Source organism: Nicotiana tabacum, chromosome 6 (assembly GCF_000715075.1).
Source record: "Nicotiana tabacum cultivar K326 chromosome 6, ASM71507v2, whole genome shotgun sequence".
Lineage (NCBI taxonomy): Eukaryota > Viridiplantae > Streptophyta > Magnoliopsida > Solanales > Solanaceae > Nicotiana > Nicotiana tabacum.
The window spans coordinates 197,012,895-197,032,147 of NC_134085.1; the positions used below are offsets into that span (position 1 = coordinate 197,012,895).

Here is a 19,253-nt window from a genome sequence, read left to right on the forward strand (position 1 = left end):
AATCAGTGCAAACAACAGAACTTGGCCAAGACAGCTTGGCCAATATGAACTCTTAGGTAGCTTTCAGACAGTGTTTGGTTACAGTGTTTACTGGAAATTTCCTTATGTTTTCAGTTTTCTTTAAACTCACAAGACCTCTCTCAAGACTAAAAATTCCAGCCCTTTTTAAGTTCTGAAATGGCCTATTTATAAGCCAAACGACCAGTGCAGCTAAGCTGCCTGCATCCTCCCACTTGCAGACTGCCCATACCCTTTAAACTCATCCTCAAGCATCTTTTGATGCCAGCCCTTTTTGTTCCCCACGCCTGGTTTTTCTTTAATCAAGAGTTATGGGTTCATTTAAGTATTCATTTTTAAACCTCATACTCTTGTGTCTTGTTCCCCATTGGTATTAGTTTAATCCCAAATTTAGTACCCTACTTGTCAGCTTATTTAAACTAAGCCTTTTCTGTTCTTTTTAAACCCCAGACTACCCCTGTTAAACCCTGCTTATTACTGCCCTGCCCCTTGCAGCATCAGGGCATTCTGAACTCATGAAAGTTCAAATTCAGGACTGCCCTGGACTGAACCTTTTCAGTCATTTTTGCAATGCAAACAAACTCATTTCAGACAATGCTGGGGCATTCAGTCAGTGACAAGGTTCAATTAGTCACGTGAAATTATTAGCTCATTCGATCCATTAGTTATAGAAAACTAATCGACGACGTTTATCGAGTCGACTATACTAATTATAACAGGTAATAATCAGTCGTTCAAATAAACAAACACATACAGGGACCTAAAGGCATCAAACAACTTTTGTTCAATTATTGGGAACCTATATGAATTATTTATGCGACGACTAATCTAATCGAACATGTATATCACAGAATACGTTCAAAACATACACAGAAGACAATCGACCAAATAAAAGGTCTTTACAAGGACGGAAGAAATTAAGAAAAGTATCAGAAAATACCGAACAAACGCAACAGAACATGCTAACAGACTCATCCACACAAAAACAGAAAAGGAAAACTTACTAGAAAATGTTCAAAACAGGCCGACCCCAGTCCGAATTAGATTTGACCATTTGAGGCCAAACAAACTCTAACCAGGGTGTTCTCAACCGAGAACACCTTGGTTAAGGTCTATTAGACCTCAAACCCTCTATGAAGCAGGTCGGATTCCTCAGGCTCTTGTGTTCTAAGGTTCAGATTCTCAGATTTGATTTTTTAGAAGTTGTGGGTAGATTTGGACCAAACCAAGCTTGGTTTGGTCACGAGGAGGGTCAGGGGAGTGTCTGGTATGAAGATGGGGTGGTTTGGCATAGATCGAGTTTTGTCTCGAATCTTCAAATCCAGATTCGAGACGATGGGAGGTGATTTGAGGCTAGGGAGTAACGGATCCATGTTCAGGAGAGCGAGGGGGTCTTAGGGTGTTCAGGAGGTGGTCACCGGCGTTCATGCCGCCGGGTTCTGGTGAAAGGGAACCTAGGGCGGCTGCTAGGGTTTGGGGTTTCAGGGCTTGGGGAAGGAGACGAGTGAAGGGTGGGGTTCGGATAGGGGGCGTGGGGTGTGAGGGAAAGCTTATATACGGAGTGGGGGATTGGACCTGAGCCGTTAGATCAGATGATCTCAACGGCTTGGATCTGATGGTGAGAAATGAGACGGGGTCGTTTGATATTTAAACGGGGTCGTTTGGTTTAAGTGAGGGGCTGGGCTGAGCCGGTTATTGGGTCAGGTTATGTTAAATGGATCTGGGGGTGTAATCCTGGCCGTCGATCCACTCGAGATCAACGGCCCAGCTTAGACGGGACAGAACGACGTCGTTTGGACCGTGTCCGGGCAGCCTGTGTTTGGGTTGTTTTTGGGTCTTAAAATTTTGAAACAAATAGGCCCAATCCGATTTTCTAAATAATTTGCACTCTTTTTCTTTGTTTTCTAATTTTAAAATTCAACTAAATTAAAATGAGTTTAAAACACACACTAATCAACACTTAACACAATCATCACACACGTATTACAAATTCTTTAAATGATTAAATCACAGCCTAAAATAAAAGACGCATATTTTGTGAATTTTCTTTTAATGACTGAATTATGGCTTAATTAACATGACATACATATTTTGTATTTTACTTGATAAGATAAAAATGAAAAATGGACAGAACCAACGAGCGACTACCAGCATATATCACGTAAAATCAAAAATTGTACAATGAGGAATCAATGATTGTATTTTGGAGTGATTGTCCGTGGAGCAAAATCACGTGCTTACAACAAGCATAAGATAATCATACATTCTTACATTTCATTACTTACCATATGTAGTTTCTCTTTACATTTAACCATGTGATGATATGTATGGCTTCTAATTGTAATCTTTCCGGATGTAGGAAAATTTTTGTAGATATATATATACAATTGGTTAGAGACTCGTGCTGATAACGTGTTATGAAATATAACTCAAAGTAGCAATATGGAACAAGGAAATAAAAGCAATTTAGTAAAACATGAACAAGAAATGGAGATAGAGAGAAGGAAGAGATTTTCTTCTTCAAATTGTGTGTATTTTCCTATCTATTACAAAGCCTTTATATAGGCATGAAAAGTGAAGAAAATATGTCATTGAATATGTCATTAACCATTTGAGAGAAAGATCATGGAGGAAGAGTAGACATCCACCATATTTTGATTTTTATCGTAACATAAACGAATTTTTTGTTTAGATTATTACTTGAGGAAGGTTAGAACCTAGAACTCACTAAAACGGCTGTTGGAATAATATAATGGATTTTCAGCTCCAGTTGTTCAACAAACGTAGGAGCAACACTTTATCATTCGACAACATGCATTGGCACATATTTTCTTCTTTGGCTTCCCTCTTTCCTTTATTTATTTATTATTTATTTGTGTATTGGAGGTAGAGACAGACTAGGATGTTAACGGAACGGGAACAATCAATACTCTGCTCAACCAGTGCCATGCAAAGGCTTTTAGTATTTAAGGGTGTCAAGTTATTTAAATTAATCATTTTCAAGATATATATATACACATATATATATATATATATATATATATATATATATATATATACAATATTACAGTAGAGGTTTATCAAGGCCGGTGCCCTTCAATATTATACATAGGTCCGCCTCCGGGAAGAGGAAGCTTTCAGGACAAGTTTGGATAGGGAATGATTAATGAATCATGGTGCACTTAGTAAAAGCAGATATTTCAGCGTTAGCGTCAAGTTGTTTTATTTAGGCCTTTTATTTCTATAGTTGAAAACTTGGAATTAACTTCCCTTAAGCTTAGAGACTAACGACAACACCCCAAAAAGGAAAAAAGATGACTGGAAAACCTTTTTCCTAGCTTTTGCACTAGCTAAAGGTATAAAGTGGGTTCTCAAATGGAAACAACACCATTCAAAGATTCTAATATTGCATGTGACGCCTCTTCAGATGCCTAAATCGGTAATACTTTGCGAAAAGTCAGAACCACATTTCTGTAACCTCTACTATTCTTAGAGTTATTTATCACTGCAAATTGCTTGTTTGCTGCCTCTTTTTTTTTTCCACATGAACAAACCACATGCACGTCTACGAATCTGTTTTGCAAAAGTAACAGTTGATGCTTATAGAGCATGAAGATGAATTTGAAGTTCATAGCAATGCAATCACAAGGCCTATTTAGTACTGACTTTTACTCTCAAAAACGAATCTTAAGGTAAGTCGCTGAAGATAAATGTTACCAATAAGTGTGTTTCCGAAATTCAGAAGAGTGCTCTATGATTTAACTTAATTTTCCAAATTTCAACGACATTCCCTCTATTATAATCCCTCACGTAACATGGAATGCATCTCAAATCAATCTGCTCGCCAACAAAGAAGGGCTCGGATGCACTATCAAGCTGCTTACTTCCTGCATCATCTGCTGCATAGTAGCATGTCATAAACGTATAGTCGTGACGAACTACCAATAAGAAGTGAAAAGAACCTTTTATCTAATTGCAGCTTCCTGCTTACCTTCCTCAGTGATCAGGTAACTGCGGAAGTGTGAATATCCATTTGCAACAACATCAAGATCATCAAGAGCGAAGTTGTAACGCTTTTCAAGAGCCAAGTATAGCACCTGAAATGAAGGGCAATACCAGAACCAATCAATCACTATGCTTTTATGATCTTTCACTCTTAAAGGTGCCAACAACATAATGCTTTAAAGCTTTTAGAGAATCAATACGAAAACAAAAAATGTGGCAATTTCTTAGGCAAGTGACTAGCTGGAAGTACCAAAAGCAACACAGGACCCAACATGCAGAACCAAAATGGCAAAATGGCAAGACAAAACATTTTGTTGCCTCAACGCCGCCACTAAGGATACTTTACGCTTTTCTTTATGCATATTCAACGCCTTACAATGTTTCAAAATTCCCGAACCATCAGAGAAATATGAACCGGTTCATTTTGTTTGATTTCATATAATGACCTACTAACCATATCTAAATATCATGCTATCAAGCTAACTTCATAAATTGATGTCCAACTTCTTGGTTGGTTTTCATCATCATTTGAAGCAACAAGGTGAGCTTTCATTTTACAGCACACTTTCTTATTGATTTAATTTCAATTTTCTGCCAAAGATCTTTATTTCTTGGTTATAATCTTAGGGCGCAAAATGAAGAAGAAAACATATCAAAATTTGTCGTGATGCTTGTGGGTTGTAGTAGGAACGCCTGATGGATTACTTGAGGCACGTGCAAGTTGGACCCAGTACCACTGTCATCAAAACAAAAGAAAGTACAGAGTACTCCAGCTTCATTCAAGGTACCTTCTCCGGGTTGTCTGACATTAATTTCTCTAAGATGCTGAAAAATGCATCAGTCAGGTCATCGCTGTAAATGACATCAGCAGCTAGAAGCAAAGAAGTTTTCTTGAGTTCTTCGATTTCTGATTGGGTCCAGCTGTACCTGGACAAATATGGCTAACCTGCTTTAGTACTTAATTCAAATGTTTATCACCGTTCAAACCAACCAAAAAAGGTCAGCAAAAGGTGGTTAAAGATTTGTCGAGATGCAATTCTAGCTGTCTCTTATAGTAAAGACCAATCATTACCTTCCTTTGGATGGTGAAGTTTTCGCCTCTTGAGGAGGCCATGAATCTTTCCAATCAAGTTCACGTACGTGAACAGAAGCCTTGCCAAGGAATATTTCAGCATTAAGATTCACATTTTTCTCACAGTTCTCGAGTACTTTGTCACCATGGTCTGACACATACAAATTAGGGCTTAAACAGATAATTTGATAAAAGCATGCCAACCTTAGTGCTCTAACTTAAGGATAGACGGTTCATAGCAACAGCCACAGCAACAAAGACAACACTAAAACTGATGGTGACTGGTTTAAACTCCAAAATGTGTTAAATGAAGCATTGATAATACTAAGCAGCTCGCCTAACATTAAGGGCCTACATTAACAAAATAACATTTCTAGGCATTGAGCTCTCACCACCTAAATATATGGCATGGGAAGTGCTGATTGGTAGATTAAGTGCAGTCTTACTTAAATACTTGCAGAAAAAGAAGTAATAATAAGCAGCCACCTAAAGCAGCATTAAGATCCACTTTCCACAGTTGTCAAGTACTTCATCACCATGGTCGACCGTATACAAGTTAGGCTTAAGCAAATAGACGTGACAAAAGCATGCCAAACTTGGATTTTAACTTAATGATAGACAACTGACATAATCACAGCAACAGCTTCAGAGACAAGGAAGGCAAAAGCATAACATTGATGGTGACTAATGCAAGACTTTAATATATGCCAAACAAAGCACTGGTAATACTAAGCAGGTGAAAAGGTTAGAACTTATGCATTTCAATCTTGTATACCTGTTATGAAGACGGTTTTAGCAACACGGGCAAGCAAAATACCAACTAACCCTGATAAAAACATTGAAAGAATATCTTGTCATATAGGAGATACTAATTCTTCAAATTTGAGCTCATTCTGCAAATTATTCAATTACAAGCAAAGAAAACCTTAAGACTGCATGGTTGAAATCTACAATTTCAGTTATTCAGTGGTAGGGATGAAAGTGGGGCAGGTTTAACCAAATACCATATGACTCTAAATCCAAAAGGATACCTGAGCTGATCCAAATGCTTATGGACCCAATAGGATATCGCTATTTATCCTGATAGGGCTTCCTATAAGAGGTACCCGATAGGCTCTGGGCCCTTACATCTGGGTCCTGCAACTGAACCCACATAGGTATCCCTTTTTTTTTATAAAGACCCACATACGTACTTCTTATTTATAACATAATAAATAAACATTTAACCATGGATGTGTTGTTGATAATTGTTTAATAAACATGGTGACACACAATATGATTAGGTGTTCATTAATTAATAAATGCAAATATGACTAAGAAATGAAATGGGTCTACATGGAGCAAAATGGATACTGAGATACATAATACCCACCTCAACTAGTTAGGATTGAGTGTGGTAGTTGTTATTGTTGTAAGGTTAAGAAAAAAGGGCTGCCTAGCCCAAGGCTTTGGTTCAGAAACAGAGGGAGTACAACACGTGTATGGTAGGTGCATGCAACGTAAGCAAAAGCGTCAAGCTAGGGATCATAGTGGAGAAAGGTAGAAGGCTAGGCCAATTTTCCTCAAGTTTCAAAGTTGAAATAGCAGAATTCTGGTCATCAAAATATAAGAAAAGCTATAGAAATAAAATATGACAAGAAAATTTCATTTTCTTTTTTCTCCTTGAGTTTAAAAGCAATATTGATAATTCATTTTTGTCTTTTTCATTTTAATTTTTAAATTACTTATTATCGTTTAAGGTAACCTTTATCAGGCAAGTACCCGATCTTGGAATCACCATTCGGTTAATGGGGAAATTTGCAACGATTAGAGGTACCAAAGCTGATACTACAAACAGAAGAGAGTAAATCAAAGCTGATGAAACTCACCTGTACCAGCCCCAAGCTCCAACGCAACAACTTCATCAAAATCAGATGACATAGACATCACATGCAACACAAAATCAGCAAGTACTAGTTCAGCTCTCCAGACCTGATCAGGAAAAAAACAACTAAATGAATAGCATAAAACACTCAAAACTTGAGATAGCCTAATGAGGACAATAGTGATTACTGACATTTACGCTAAAGGAAAAGAGAAGACGTGCTCATAGCCTCATACAGTTTTCAGTTAATTCCCTCATACAAATTGAGGAGAAAAGCCATCAACAGGAAATGCCATAGGCTCATAACGTACTCTCTTTAAATGGGGGAGAGAGAAGCTGAATGGAGAAATTATAGATGAAGACAAGACAAGATATAAGGACCAACTTAGGCGGAGATTTTTGGATTACCTGCAAACCAACTCTAGGAATCGATGAAGTGATATTGTGCTGGATGGTCAAAACAAGATGATGGCTAGGTGATTCTGCAAGTAAAAGGAAAATGACGCATTACGTCTACGGCTATTTAATTTGAAATGGTTGGTGGAGGGAGCGATGAGGAGCTTGGGTTCATAATCAGTGACTCCATCTAACTATTCAAGCCAAGTAAACGTGCATCTTTCTTAAAAGCATTCATCTGAAGGTTAATTTAGGAAACTCAACCAATATTCCCTATTTTATTATTATACCACAAAGAGAAATGCACTTCTTATCTAGGTAATCTTTGTGCTTTCTCTGAACTTTTTCTCCTGAATTAACTGAGCTAGGTTGACTACTGAGGAGATCAAGAGAAGAAAGTGTGTGCTGTGGTATTAGAGTTAGTTGGTGATATTTTGAAGTAAGGATGGAATACGTGAAAGCAGTGTAATGGCGCTCAATTAAATTGGAAGAGTAACATTAACACATCAAACTCTATCCAGATTGTACATTTTGAGATTGAGCAAAGAGGTCATTCTTTTTGAGATGGACTAAATTAAAGAGTAGGTATGCGATGGAGGGAGTATTTTCTCATGAAATTCCAATGTGATATGATTTTTGTTCTTGTTCGCTCTTCTCTGAAGAGGGGAAAATAGAAACAGGCTGAATCAGCTTAAGTTCACATTAAACACAATTTTTTATGTTTTTGTATACTTCCATTGGTATACCATCTCTAATTAGTAACACTAATTAGATCTCAAAAGCGGATGAAAGAACGTCAAAGTGTATGCACCTAGATGAAAAGCTCATAAACCAACACATGTTGACATTGAAAAAAACTGGTACTCCGTAAAATAGATGAAAGGACTGCCAAAAATTAAGGTGAAACCCAATTACTTAAAAAGTACAAAAGCAAATGAAAGTGCTGAAAAGAAGGATTCATTATATTATTGGGTATGGTGGACAAATATGCACACGCAAAGGAGAGTTCTTGATGAAAGCCTTAATTTTGAGGTGCAGATAACTTACTTTTGCGTCGTGTTAGAATAAGATCACCATCTTCATCCAAGTCAAACTTGGTAGATGTTGAAATTGATATATCTTCAACTGCATCAGTATGTCGTCTCGATGTGGAATTATCTACAAAGTTGAAAAGAACACTAACTCTTTGAATAATGTTTTCATGAGGAATCGAGATCCTACTTCATCCTGTCATGTGTTACAAAGAGAAGTCCCAATATGTACATCCACTAAAGCAAGTGATAATAGGTGAATTGGACTATAATTAGGCCCTAAAGAACCACCTTCTTGTATAGTTTTTATGGTAAAAAGTGATAACAAAATGCTCTGATTAGTGTTTTTCATGCTATGCAGGCTATATACAATAAAAGCAGTCTATGGAGTACTTTGGGATCAATTACGGAGAAAAAGAGGCCAATCTTACAATATCCGCTAAGTGCACCACGCGAAGGCAGCAAAACCAGAACTGGAGAAGGACTACCGCGGTCCCGGCGTAACCGCGGTCGGACCGCGGCAGAAGGCTGTTGCGGATTCTGAGAGGCTAGTTGGCCGCGGTCCTGGCGTAACCGCGGTAGGACCGCGATAGAAAGCGGAAAATTGAGGGACTGAAGTGCAAAACACGAGATTTTTAGCCCAAAACCCTATATTAAACAATAGAACTCGCCCAAGGGAGGCATGGAATGTTTTTAGAGTACTTTGGCAAGAAAAACAAGTGTGAGAGATCACCCAAAACATCATATTTTCTTCTTTTCTTTATTTTTCTGGCAATTTTGATCATGAATATTTTCATAGTTTATTTACCCATTGTCATGAGTAGCTAAATCCTTTGTCTGGGGTTTTGATGGAACCTATTGAAGGATGAACTTCTTGATTATGTTAATATAGTTTGCCAGTTTAATCTCTATTTGTTCAACTACGTGTTTGTTGTAGTTAATTGACAGGATCCTCAATTAGCTGTGCCTATTTAGTATGCATAACTCGGGAGAGAGTGCATATTTAGGTAATTGTTGAACAACATCACTTCCAAAGTATAAGAGGGATCTATAACTGCGGGTTTAAAGGCGGGATTAGGGATAACGAAATCTTGGGTGCAATCTAAAGTGAACTGTAATAAACAAAGCCAGCTAGCGTATCTCGGGAGAGTGCGTCTAGTAAATTATCGTGATTACTCGGGAGAGATTCACGGTAAAAAGAGTGTTCATGGTTGATAGAGAATGTGTTGGTAAATCTATATGAAACATAAATAGAAGGGATTCCATCAATAGGGGAAATCACTACCTTAGAACCTTCTCATTATTGTTTACAACTTAAGCATATTTAGTTTACAACTGTTTATTGACTTTCAATCTTAGTTATTAAATATACCATCAACTGTTATTCACAACGTTTGGGGAAGTTAATTCTAAAGAATTTAGTAAGTCCAACGAAAGTAATTGATAGGTTAATTCTCTGTGGATTCGACTCTGGGCATAAATACTCAGGTTATATTTGCAACGTCCGCATTGTCCTTTTATAAGGCATAGTTGCGCGTGATCAAATTTTTGGCACCGTTGCCGGGGAATTAACGGTGTTATCAATTACAATTGAAAGAAGTACAAAAATTCTTATTGTAGTCATTTTTTCTCTATACCCAATTTTTACATTGAAATTTTAACGTTTGTTGACTTGGTTGCACAGGTGCATGCCTAGAAACTCATCGAGATCTGGTGAAGTATTTGAAGCGTTATCAGATCCCGAGAAAGTTTTCAAGGCCTTGAATCGGGCTAATCGGAAAAACAACCAACAACTGCACAATTCGAAACAGTCATGGGGGATCACGAGGAAAACCTAGCGGTACCAATAGTGCCAGAGGCTGCTCTCTATGACTGGGCACAACCCACAGCTGAAAATCTGTCCACAACCATTGTAGTTCCGCAGATACAAGCTGAGTCATTCCAAATTACGAATAACATGTTGCACTTGTTGCAGAACAAGGGACTATTTTCGGGGTCGCAAGTCGAAGATCCTCAGCAGCACTTGAAGAACTTCCTCTCTATCTGCAAAACCCAAAGGCAGCCCAACGTAACTCCTGAAGCAATCAAGCTGTTATTGTTTCCATTCTCAGTGACAAGAGCTGCCCAGACTTGGCTAAACTCACTTCCCATAAATTCTATAACAACTTGGGATGAGTTAGTCAGGCAATTCCATAACAAGTTCCACCCACCCAATAAGACTGCTCAACAAATTGATGAAATTTTGAGTTTTAAACAGAGACCAATGGAGACACTGCATGAAACATGGGAGCGCTTTAAAGGGATGCTGGTTATATGCCCGCACCATGGTATTCCAGATCTGATGTTGGGGCAGCGGTTTTACATGGGATTGTCAGATAGCGTGAAGAACATTGTTGATGCTTCAGCTGGTGGAGCATTTTTGAGCAAAACATGGAGAGAAGGCCAGAGTCTGCTTGACAAGATGGCACAAAATTCGGGATGGACAACCAGGAATGCACCTATCACTCCAGTGGTTCACTCAGTGCCCTTAGATCCATCCAACTCTATGGCTGAAAATATGGCCACCTTATTGACACAGATGAGTATACTCACCAAAAAGGTGGAAGAGTCAGGGCAGAAGCAGCAGGTACACATCGTAGATACTACCAATGGGGGCTTGTGCGCATCTTGCGTTAGTCAGCCAATCGGTAACCAATGGAATGCAGAACATGATCATCACCACTACCCTGAAGACATGAATTATGTGTCTAATTATGGAGGCCAGAGACAGGGTGGTCAGAATTGGGGCCAGCAAAATCAGCAATACAGGCCAGTCCATCCACAGTTCAACAATGGAAACATGGGAGGTATGAGACCCCCTAACAATATGGCACCTTACCCAAGGCCACAGGGATATAATAATCAGAATCAGCAGCAGGGGTATCACCCTCCTCAGCAGCAGCATGGTGGAAGGCAGGAAGATGGGTTTGCTAGACTTGAGGCAATGATGCAGCAGGTTATTGGGTCTAATGCAAATATTAATGAGAGAGTGGATGCACATGATGCAGCAATCAAGAATATTGAAGTGCAGGCGGGCCAAATTTCTATGTCTCTGAACAATCGTCCTCATGGGACACTACCTGCAGACACCCAGATAAATCCAAAAGATCAAGGCCCAAAGCACCTGATGGCGGTAAGTCTACGTAATGGCAGATATCTGGATGTAGAGCAAGAGAGGGCTCGAGAAACTAGACAAGCTGAGACACTTATACCAGTGCCCATTGAGCTGGATGAGTCAACGAAACTGACAGAGGTGCCAGTCCAGCCTGCCCGGGAAGAAAATAGCATTCAGAATGCGACCGAGAAAGAAGCTGAGACAATCCAGGAACCAGTAGTTGATGTAGCAGCTGATAAGGATCAATATTAGTTGATTGGGAAGAAGAGACCTCCTGCACCTTTTCCTCAGAGGCTGGCTAAGTACCAAAAGGAGGAACAATACAAGAAGTTCTTCGAAATGCTGTAACAAATCCAGGTAAACATACCATTGATTGAAGCTTTGAAGGAGATGCCTGGGTATGCAAAAATGATGAAGGACTTGATGTCCCGAAAGTTTGATTTCCAAGACTTGGCCACAGTTACTCTTACTCAGACATGTAGTGCAGTGGTGACTAGACCAATTGCAGAAAAGTTGTCTGACCCAGGGAGCTTTACAATTCCATGCACTATTGGTAATTTTGCTTTTGCTAAAGCACTGTGTGATCTAGGGGCCAGCATCAATCTTATGCCCCTGGCGATTTACAAGAGGCTGGGCATTGGAAGAGCTAGACCCACCTCTATGTTGTTGCAGCTGGCTGACAGGACAGTGAAACGACCCTCTGGTATACTGGATGATGTGCTAATTCAGGTAGGAAAATTTGTGTTCCCTGCAGATTTTGTGATCTTAGACTGCAGAGTGGATGAAGAGATTCCCATAATTTTGGGAAGACCATTCTTGGCCATAGGGAGAGCTCTCATTCATTGTGAAACCGGGGAGCTCAAGATGAGATTGAACGATGAGGAGATAACATTCAATGTGCAGAAATCTATGAGGCGACCAAGTGAATTCGCCAATTGTTCTCTTATTGATGCCGTGGATGTAATCGTAGAGACTGATGATGAGGTGCTAACCATTGAGGACCCCCTTGCTGCATGTTTAATGAATTTGGATGAGGTGAATGGAGAGGAACTGGCGGAATGGGTGTTGGCATTAGAAGGTAGAGGGTTCTGGGATACAACTCTAGAATTTGAGCCCTTGCACTTGGAAAATCGAGAGACTCCTCCAGCCAAGCCATCTATCGAAGAACCACCAAAGCTGGAGTTAAAGCCATTGCCCAACCATCTCAGGTATGAATTCCTTGGACCTAACTCCACATTACCTGTTATTATCTCATCTAGTTTGTTAGATGTGCAGGCGCAACAACTCTTGCAGGTACTTAAGGAGTGCAAGACTGCCATTGGGTGGACTATGACAGACATAAAGGGGATCAGCCCCGCCTACTGTATGCACAAAATTCTACTGGAAGAGGGACACAAACCTTCCAGGGAACACCAAAGAAGGCTGAACCCTAACATGAAGGAAGTGGTGAAGAAGGAAGTAATAAAGTGGTTAGACGCGGGAATTATCTTCCCAATCTCTGACAACAGCTGGGTTAGCCCAGTTCAATGTGTACCTAAAAAGGGTGGTATGACGGTAGTTAAGAATGATAACAATGAATTGATCTCTACAAGAACAGTCACGGGCTGGAGAATTTGCATGGATTATAGAAAGCTAAATCTAGCCACCCGGAAAGACCACTTCCCACTTCCCTTCATTGATCAGATGTTAGATAGACTGGCAGGGAGGTCACACTTCTATTTTCTGGAAGGGTACTCAGGATGCAACCAGATCTCCATTGCACCGGAGGACAGAGAGAAGACCTCTTTCACTTGCCCTTATGGCATTTATGCCTTTTGGAGGATACCCTTTGGCCTATGCAACGCACCCGCCACATTCCAACGGTGCATGATGGCCATATTCACTGACATGGTAGAGGACATAATGGAGGTGTTCATGGATGACTTCTCAGTGGTGGGGAATTCATTTGATGAGTGCCTGATAAATCTGACACGTTTGCTGAAACGGTGTATCGAGACTAACTTGGTTCTGAACTGGGAGAAGTGCCACTTCATGGTACAAGAAGGCATAGTCTTGGGGCACCGGGTGTCAAGCAAAGGAATTGAGGTGGATCGTGCTAAAGTGGATGTAATAGCAAAGCTACCTCCTCCAACTTCAGTCAAAGCAATCAGAAGCTTCCTTGGGCATGTCGGTTTCTACCGGAGATTCATAAAAGACTTCTCAAAAATTACCAACCCTCTCTGTAAGTTGTTAGAAAAAGATCACCCTTTCTTGTTTAATGATGATTGCAGGGTAGCATTCGAGGAGCTGAAAAAGAGACTGGTCACAACACCTATCATTGTTGCCCCCAACTGGGAGCAACCATTCGAACTCATGTGTGATGCCAGTGACTACGCAGTGGGGGCAGTGCTGGGACAGCGGAAGGACAAGTTGATGCATCCAATCTACTATGCTAGTAGAACGCTGAGTGGAGCCCAGCTGAACTATACTGTGACTGAGAAGGAGATGTTGGCTGTGGTGTTTGCTTTCGACAAGTTCAGATCATATCTGATTGGTTCTAAGGTAATTGTATACACTGATCGTGCAGCTCTCGGGTACTTGATTGAGAAGAAGGAGTCTAAGCCGCGCCTGATTCGTTGGGTGTTGCTGCTGCAAGAATTCGACCTTGAAATTCGTGACCGTAAGGGCACAGAGAATCAAGTCGTTGATCATCTATCACGACTTGAGGGAGCTGAAAATGCAGTTGAGGTTGAAGATATTCTGGAAACCTTTCCAGACGAGCAGCTGCTCGCTACTAATCTTGAGGAAGCGCCATGGTATGCAGACTTTGCAAATTACCTGGCCTGCGGTATAGTTCCCTATGACCTTTCATCTGTACAAAAGAAAAAGTTTTATCGTGACTGCCGCATGTATTATTGGGATGAGCCTTACCTGTTTAGAATTTGTGTTGACAATATGATCCGGAGGTGTGTCCCCGAGATAGAACAATCTTCTGTTTTGCAGGCTTGTCACGCATCGGCTTATGGAGGACATTTTGGAGGGGTCAAGACAGCTGCGAAAGTGCTTGAGGCCGGATTCTTTTGTCCAATAGTGTTTAAAGATGCGCACCAATGGGTGAAGGGCTGCAATGAATGTCAGCGGACCGGGAACATTTCCCGTCGCCATGAGATGCCCATGAACCCAATTCAAGAGGTGGAAGTGTTTGATGTCTGGGGGATTGACTTCATGGGTCCCTTCATCAGCTCCTATGGCAATAAGTACATACTTGTTGCTGTGGATTACGTGTCCAAATGGGTAGAAGCTGCAGCGTTGCCCACTAATGATGCAAGAGTGGTGGTGGGGTTTTTGAAGAAGAACATATTCACCAGATTTGGGACACCAAGAGCGATTATCAGTGACGGAGGCACTCACTTCTGTAATAGAGCTTTCGAGAAGTTGCTTGCAAAGTATGATGTACGCCACAAGGTGGCTACCCCTTATCACCCGCAAACTAGTGGGCAGGTTGAAGTGTCCAACAGAGAGATAAAGAGTGTGCTAACCAAGACTGTGAACGCCACAAGAACTGATTGGGCGAAAAAGTTAGATGATGCACTCTGGGCCTATAGAACTGCTTTTAAAACACCGATTGGTATGCCACCATATAAGTTGGTGTTCGGGAAGGCCTGCCATTTGCCAGTGGAACTTGAACATAGAGCGTGGTGGGCACTGAAACAGCTGAATCTAGACATCGAGGCTGCGGGCACAACGAGAATCACAGAATTGCATGAGCTCGACGAGTTCAGACATCTTGCTTTTGAGAGCACAAGGTTGTACAAGGAAAGAATGAAGAGGTTGCACGACAAGAACATTGTGGAGCGAAATTTCAATTCTGGAGATATGGTGTTGCTTTATAACTCACGATTAAGGCTATTTCCGGGTAAACTCAGGTCACGATGGTCTTGACCATTTAGAGTGGTCGAAGTTTTCCCTTCAATCTCTGCCCATTGACTCTAAATGTACGAGAGTCTTTCTCTGTGGCAATCTCGACAGCACCTGAAGGGAAAACTTCGACCACTCTAAAAGGTCCAGACCATCATGACCTGAGTTTACCCGGAAATAGCCTTAATCGTGAGTTATAAAGCAACACCATATCTCCAGGATTGAAATTTCGCTCCACAATGTTCTTGTCGTGCAACCTCTTCATTCTTTCCTTGTACAACCTTGTGCTCTCAAAAGCAAGATGTCTGAACTCGTCGAGCTCATGCAATTCTGTGATTCTCGTTGTGCCCGCAGCCTCGATGTCTAGATTCAGCTGTTTCAGTGCCCACCACGCTCTATGTTCAAGTTCCACTGGCAAATGGCAGGCCTTCCCGAACACCAACTTATATGGTGGCATACCAATCGGTGTTTTAAAAGCAGTTCTATAGGCCCAGAGTGCATCATCTAACTTTTTCGCCCAATCAGTTCTTGTGGCGTTCACAGTCTTGGTTAGCACACTCTTTATCTCTCTGTTGGACACTTCAACCTGCCCACTAGTTTGCGGGTGATAAGGGGTAGCCACCTTGTGGCGTACATCATACTTTGCAAGCAACTTCTCGAAAGCTCTATTACAGAAGTGAGTGCCTCCGTCACTGATAATCGCTCTTGGTGTCCCAAATCTGGTGAATATGTTCTTCTTCAAAAACCCCACCACCACTCTTGCATTATTAATGGGCAACGCTGCAGCTTCTACCCATTTGGACATGTAATCCACAACAATAAGTATGTACTTATTGTCATAGGAGCTGATGAAGGGACCCATGAAGTCAATCCCCCAGACATCAAACACTTCCACCTCTTGAATTGGGTTCATGGGCATCTCATGGCGACGGGAAATGTTCCCGGTCCGCTGACATTCATTGCAGCCCTTCACCCATTGGTGCACATCTTTAAACACTGTTGGTCAAAAGAATCCGGCCTCAAGCACTTTCGCAGCTGTCCTGACCCCTCCAAAATGTCCTCCATAAGCCGATGCGTGACAAGCCTGCAAAACAAAAGATTGTTCTATCTCGTGGACACACCTCCGGATCATATTGTCAACACAAATTCTAAACAGGTAAGGCTCATCCCAATAATACATGCGGCAGTCACGATAAAACTTTTTCTTTTGTACAGATGAAAGGTCATAGGGAACTATACCGCAGGCCAGGTAATTTGCAAAGTCTGCATACCATGGCGCTTCCTCAAGATTACCGCCATCAGCTGCTTTGGGCCTTGATCTTTTGGATTTATCTGGGTGTCTGTAGGTAGTGTCCCATGAGGACGATTGTTCAGAGACATAGAAATTTGGCCCGCCTGCACTTCAATATTCTTGATTGCTGCATCATGTGCATCCACTCTCTCATTAATATTTGCATTAGACCCAATAACCTACTGCAATCATTGCCTCAAGTCTAGCAAATCCATCTTCCTGCCTTCCACCATGCTGCTGCTGAGGAGGGTGATACCCCTGCTGCTGATTCTGATTATTATATCCATGTGGCCTTGGGTAAGGTGCCATATTGTTAGGGGGTCTCATACCTCCCATGTTTCCATTGTTGAACTGTGGATGGACTGGCCTGTATTGCTGATTTTGCTGGCCCCAATTCTGACCACCCTGTCTCTGGCCTCCATAATTAGACACATAATTCATGTCTTCAGGGTAGTGGTGATGATCATGTTCTGCATTCCATTGGTTACCGATTGGCTGACTAATGCAAGATGCGCACAAACCCCCATTGGTAGTATCTACGTGTGTACCTGCTGCTTCTGCCCTGACTCTTCCACCTTTTTGGTGAGTATACTCATTTGTATCAATAAGGTGGTCATATTTTCAGCCATAGAGTTGGATGGATCTAAGGGCACTTGAATCGTTTGGGGAAGTTGATTCTAAAGAATTTAGTAAGTCCAACGAAAGTAATTGATAGGTTAATTCTCTGTGGATTCGACTCTGGGCATAAATACTCAGGTTATATTTGCAACGTCCGCATTGTCCTTTTATAAGGCATAGTTGGGCGTGATCAGCAAGCTTCTGTAATCACTTCAGACATTTTAGGCGTATTCTAACAACAAACAAATAGTGTTTCAGTTCCTATAAGAGGCCAGCAGGCGAGTTAATTTCATCACTTGTTACTGTACTGCTTGTTAGGATCAGAAAATCCACCTAGCTGAAAAGTATCTTTAACTTGCAGCAGACACACAACATCTATGATATATTATATCAAATATTTATATTAAAAAAACTCAGCAGGTAGTATATTATCGTAAAAACAAGTAGAAATAAATCAATTTCATAATTCTGCTAGAACATAGTATGAAATTTGAATTGAAGAAGTAAAAGAGGAAATTCGAATTACCGTCGTGAGGTGGTAACGAGATCGTAAAATGGGAGACATGGGGACCGGAGTGATTAGGAGGGCAGCCCAGGTGAACTTCGCTCATCACTTGCTCCTCCACCCAACAGCTGACTACCGGTGACGAGGATGGTGACGGTGGAAACGACGATGTACGCTGCTGCTGCCCACCTTCTTCGCGCTCCATTGAATCACACTGCAAAACTGATGTAAACGCCGCAGCCACTCTTTGTAGCTCCGTTAGTTCTCTCCGGCTACGCTGTTCCTCGTAAGTTAAAACTAAAACCCCAATGTAAGAAAAAGAGTTCAAATTTGTATTTGGAATAAAAATATTTACACAACTAGATCATTTAAAAAAGTAATAGTAGCAACTGTCTCAATTATATTCATGGATAATCTAGAATAACTAGTAAGAAAATTACATAATTAAATTATATTGATCGTAAAACAAATAATTATATTGCAGTATATATAAATAACTCTGCATTTCAAAAATAAGTTATTCATAACGACAAAATTATGCAAATTATTAATAGCTTATGATTTACATGAAATAGGGTGATTAAGCGGGCGTTTGGACATAAGAATTGTAAAATTCCAAAAAAAAAAGTGAAAATAATATTTGAAAATTAGAGTTGTGTTTGGACATGAATATAATTTTGGGTTGTTTTTGAAATTTTGTGAGTGATCTGAGTAAAAGTTTTGAAAAATAGTTTTTTTTGTAATTTTTCAAATTTTCGAAAAATTCTAAAATTCATCTACAAGTGAAATTGAAAATTTTATGGCCAAATACTGATTTCGAAAAAAAAAGTAAAAATATTTCGAAAAAAAAAAAGTTAAAAAATTCTTATGTCCAAATGGGCTCTAAGTGTCTCATTTTAAAATACAAGGGGTACATTTGTAATTTACTAGTATTAAAGAGGTGTTAGTCTGATTTATATTTGTAAATTTAATAATAACTTGTTTTTTAAATCAGAAAACTTGTTATATAAAATTTCAGTTGCAAGTGCCATCCAAAGCAAATTTCCAAGAACATTGGCAAAATTTCAAAATACATTTATAATTATCCACACATTTTGTTTTTAGCAAACTTTTCCTTGAAAACATTTCTCAGAAAAAAAAACAGTTTCAAATCTTTAAAGCCACCAAGTTCCTCTCTGCACTTGGTATCCAAACCTTATTGCGCATAACTTTAAACTTCCATATCTCTCCTCAATGCAGAAATTAGTTTGTGCAGTATGCAAGTTTACTCCAATAACAGTTGTTCAAGATGTAGGTAAAACTAAGGGTGTCAAGGGGCGGGGCCGGGCTAAAGGAAAAGGAGACCGGACGGTCTCGGTATCGATTCGGTTACCGGTTTCAAAATACCGATTTTATCGGGTCC

The 19,253-nt window shown here is 40.3% G+C and overlaps 1 protein-coding gene and 1 non-coding gene across 3 annotated transcripts; both read right to left on the bottom strand.

The window, feature by feature from the left end:
* Window positions 1-3,659: 3,659 nt before the first annotated feature.
* Window positions 3,660-18,184, bottom strand: LOC107826231 (uncharacterized). Of its 2 annotated transcripts, none has more exons than XM_075256382.1 (9): window positions 17,873-18,184; window positions 8,403-8,513; window positions 7,368-7,441; window positions 6,964-7,066; window positions 5,871-5,921; window positions 5,096-5,246; window positions 4,812-4,950; window positions 4,010-4,115; window positions 3,660-3,914 (listed from the first exon to the last, which is right to left on the bottom strand). In XM_075256382.1, exons 1-9 carry the CDS (start codon window positions 18,054-18,056, stop codon window positions 3,757-3,759), a joined length of 1,077 nt encoding a protein of 358 aa, XP_075112483.1. In that variant the 5' UTR covers window positions 18,057-18,184; the 3' UTR covers window positions 3,660-3,756. The 2 variants fall into 2 exon arrangements, with proteins under 2 accessions (XP_075112483.1, XP_075112484.1); XM_075256383.1 differs by having other exon boundaries at window positions 3,660-3,917.
* Window positions 10,611-10,717, bottom strand: LOC142182368 (small nucleolar RNA R71). The gene has a single exon (XR_012711204.1). It is a non-coding gene; the product is annotated as a small nucleolar RNA R71 (small nucleolar RNA).
* Window positions 18,185-19,253: the final 1,069 nt, after the last annotated feature.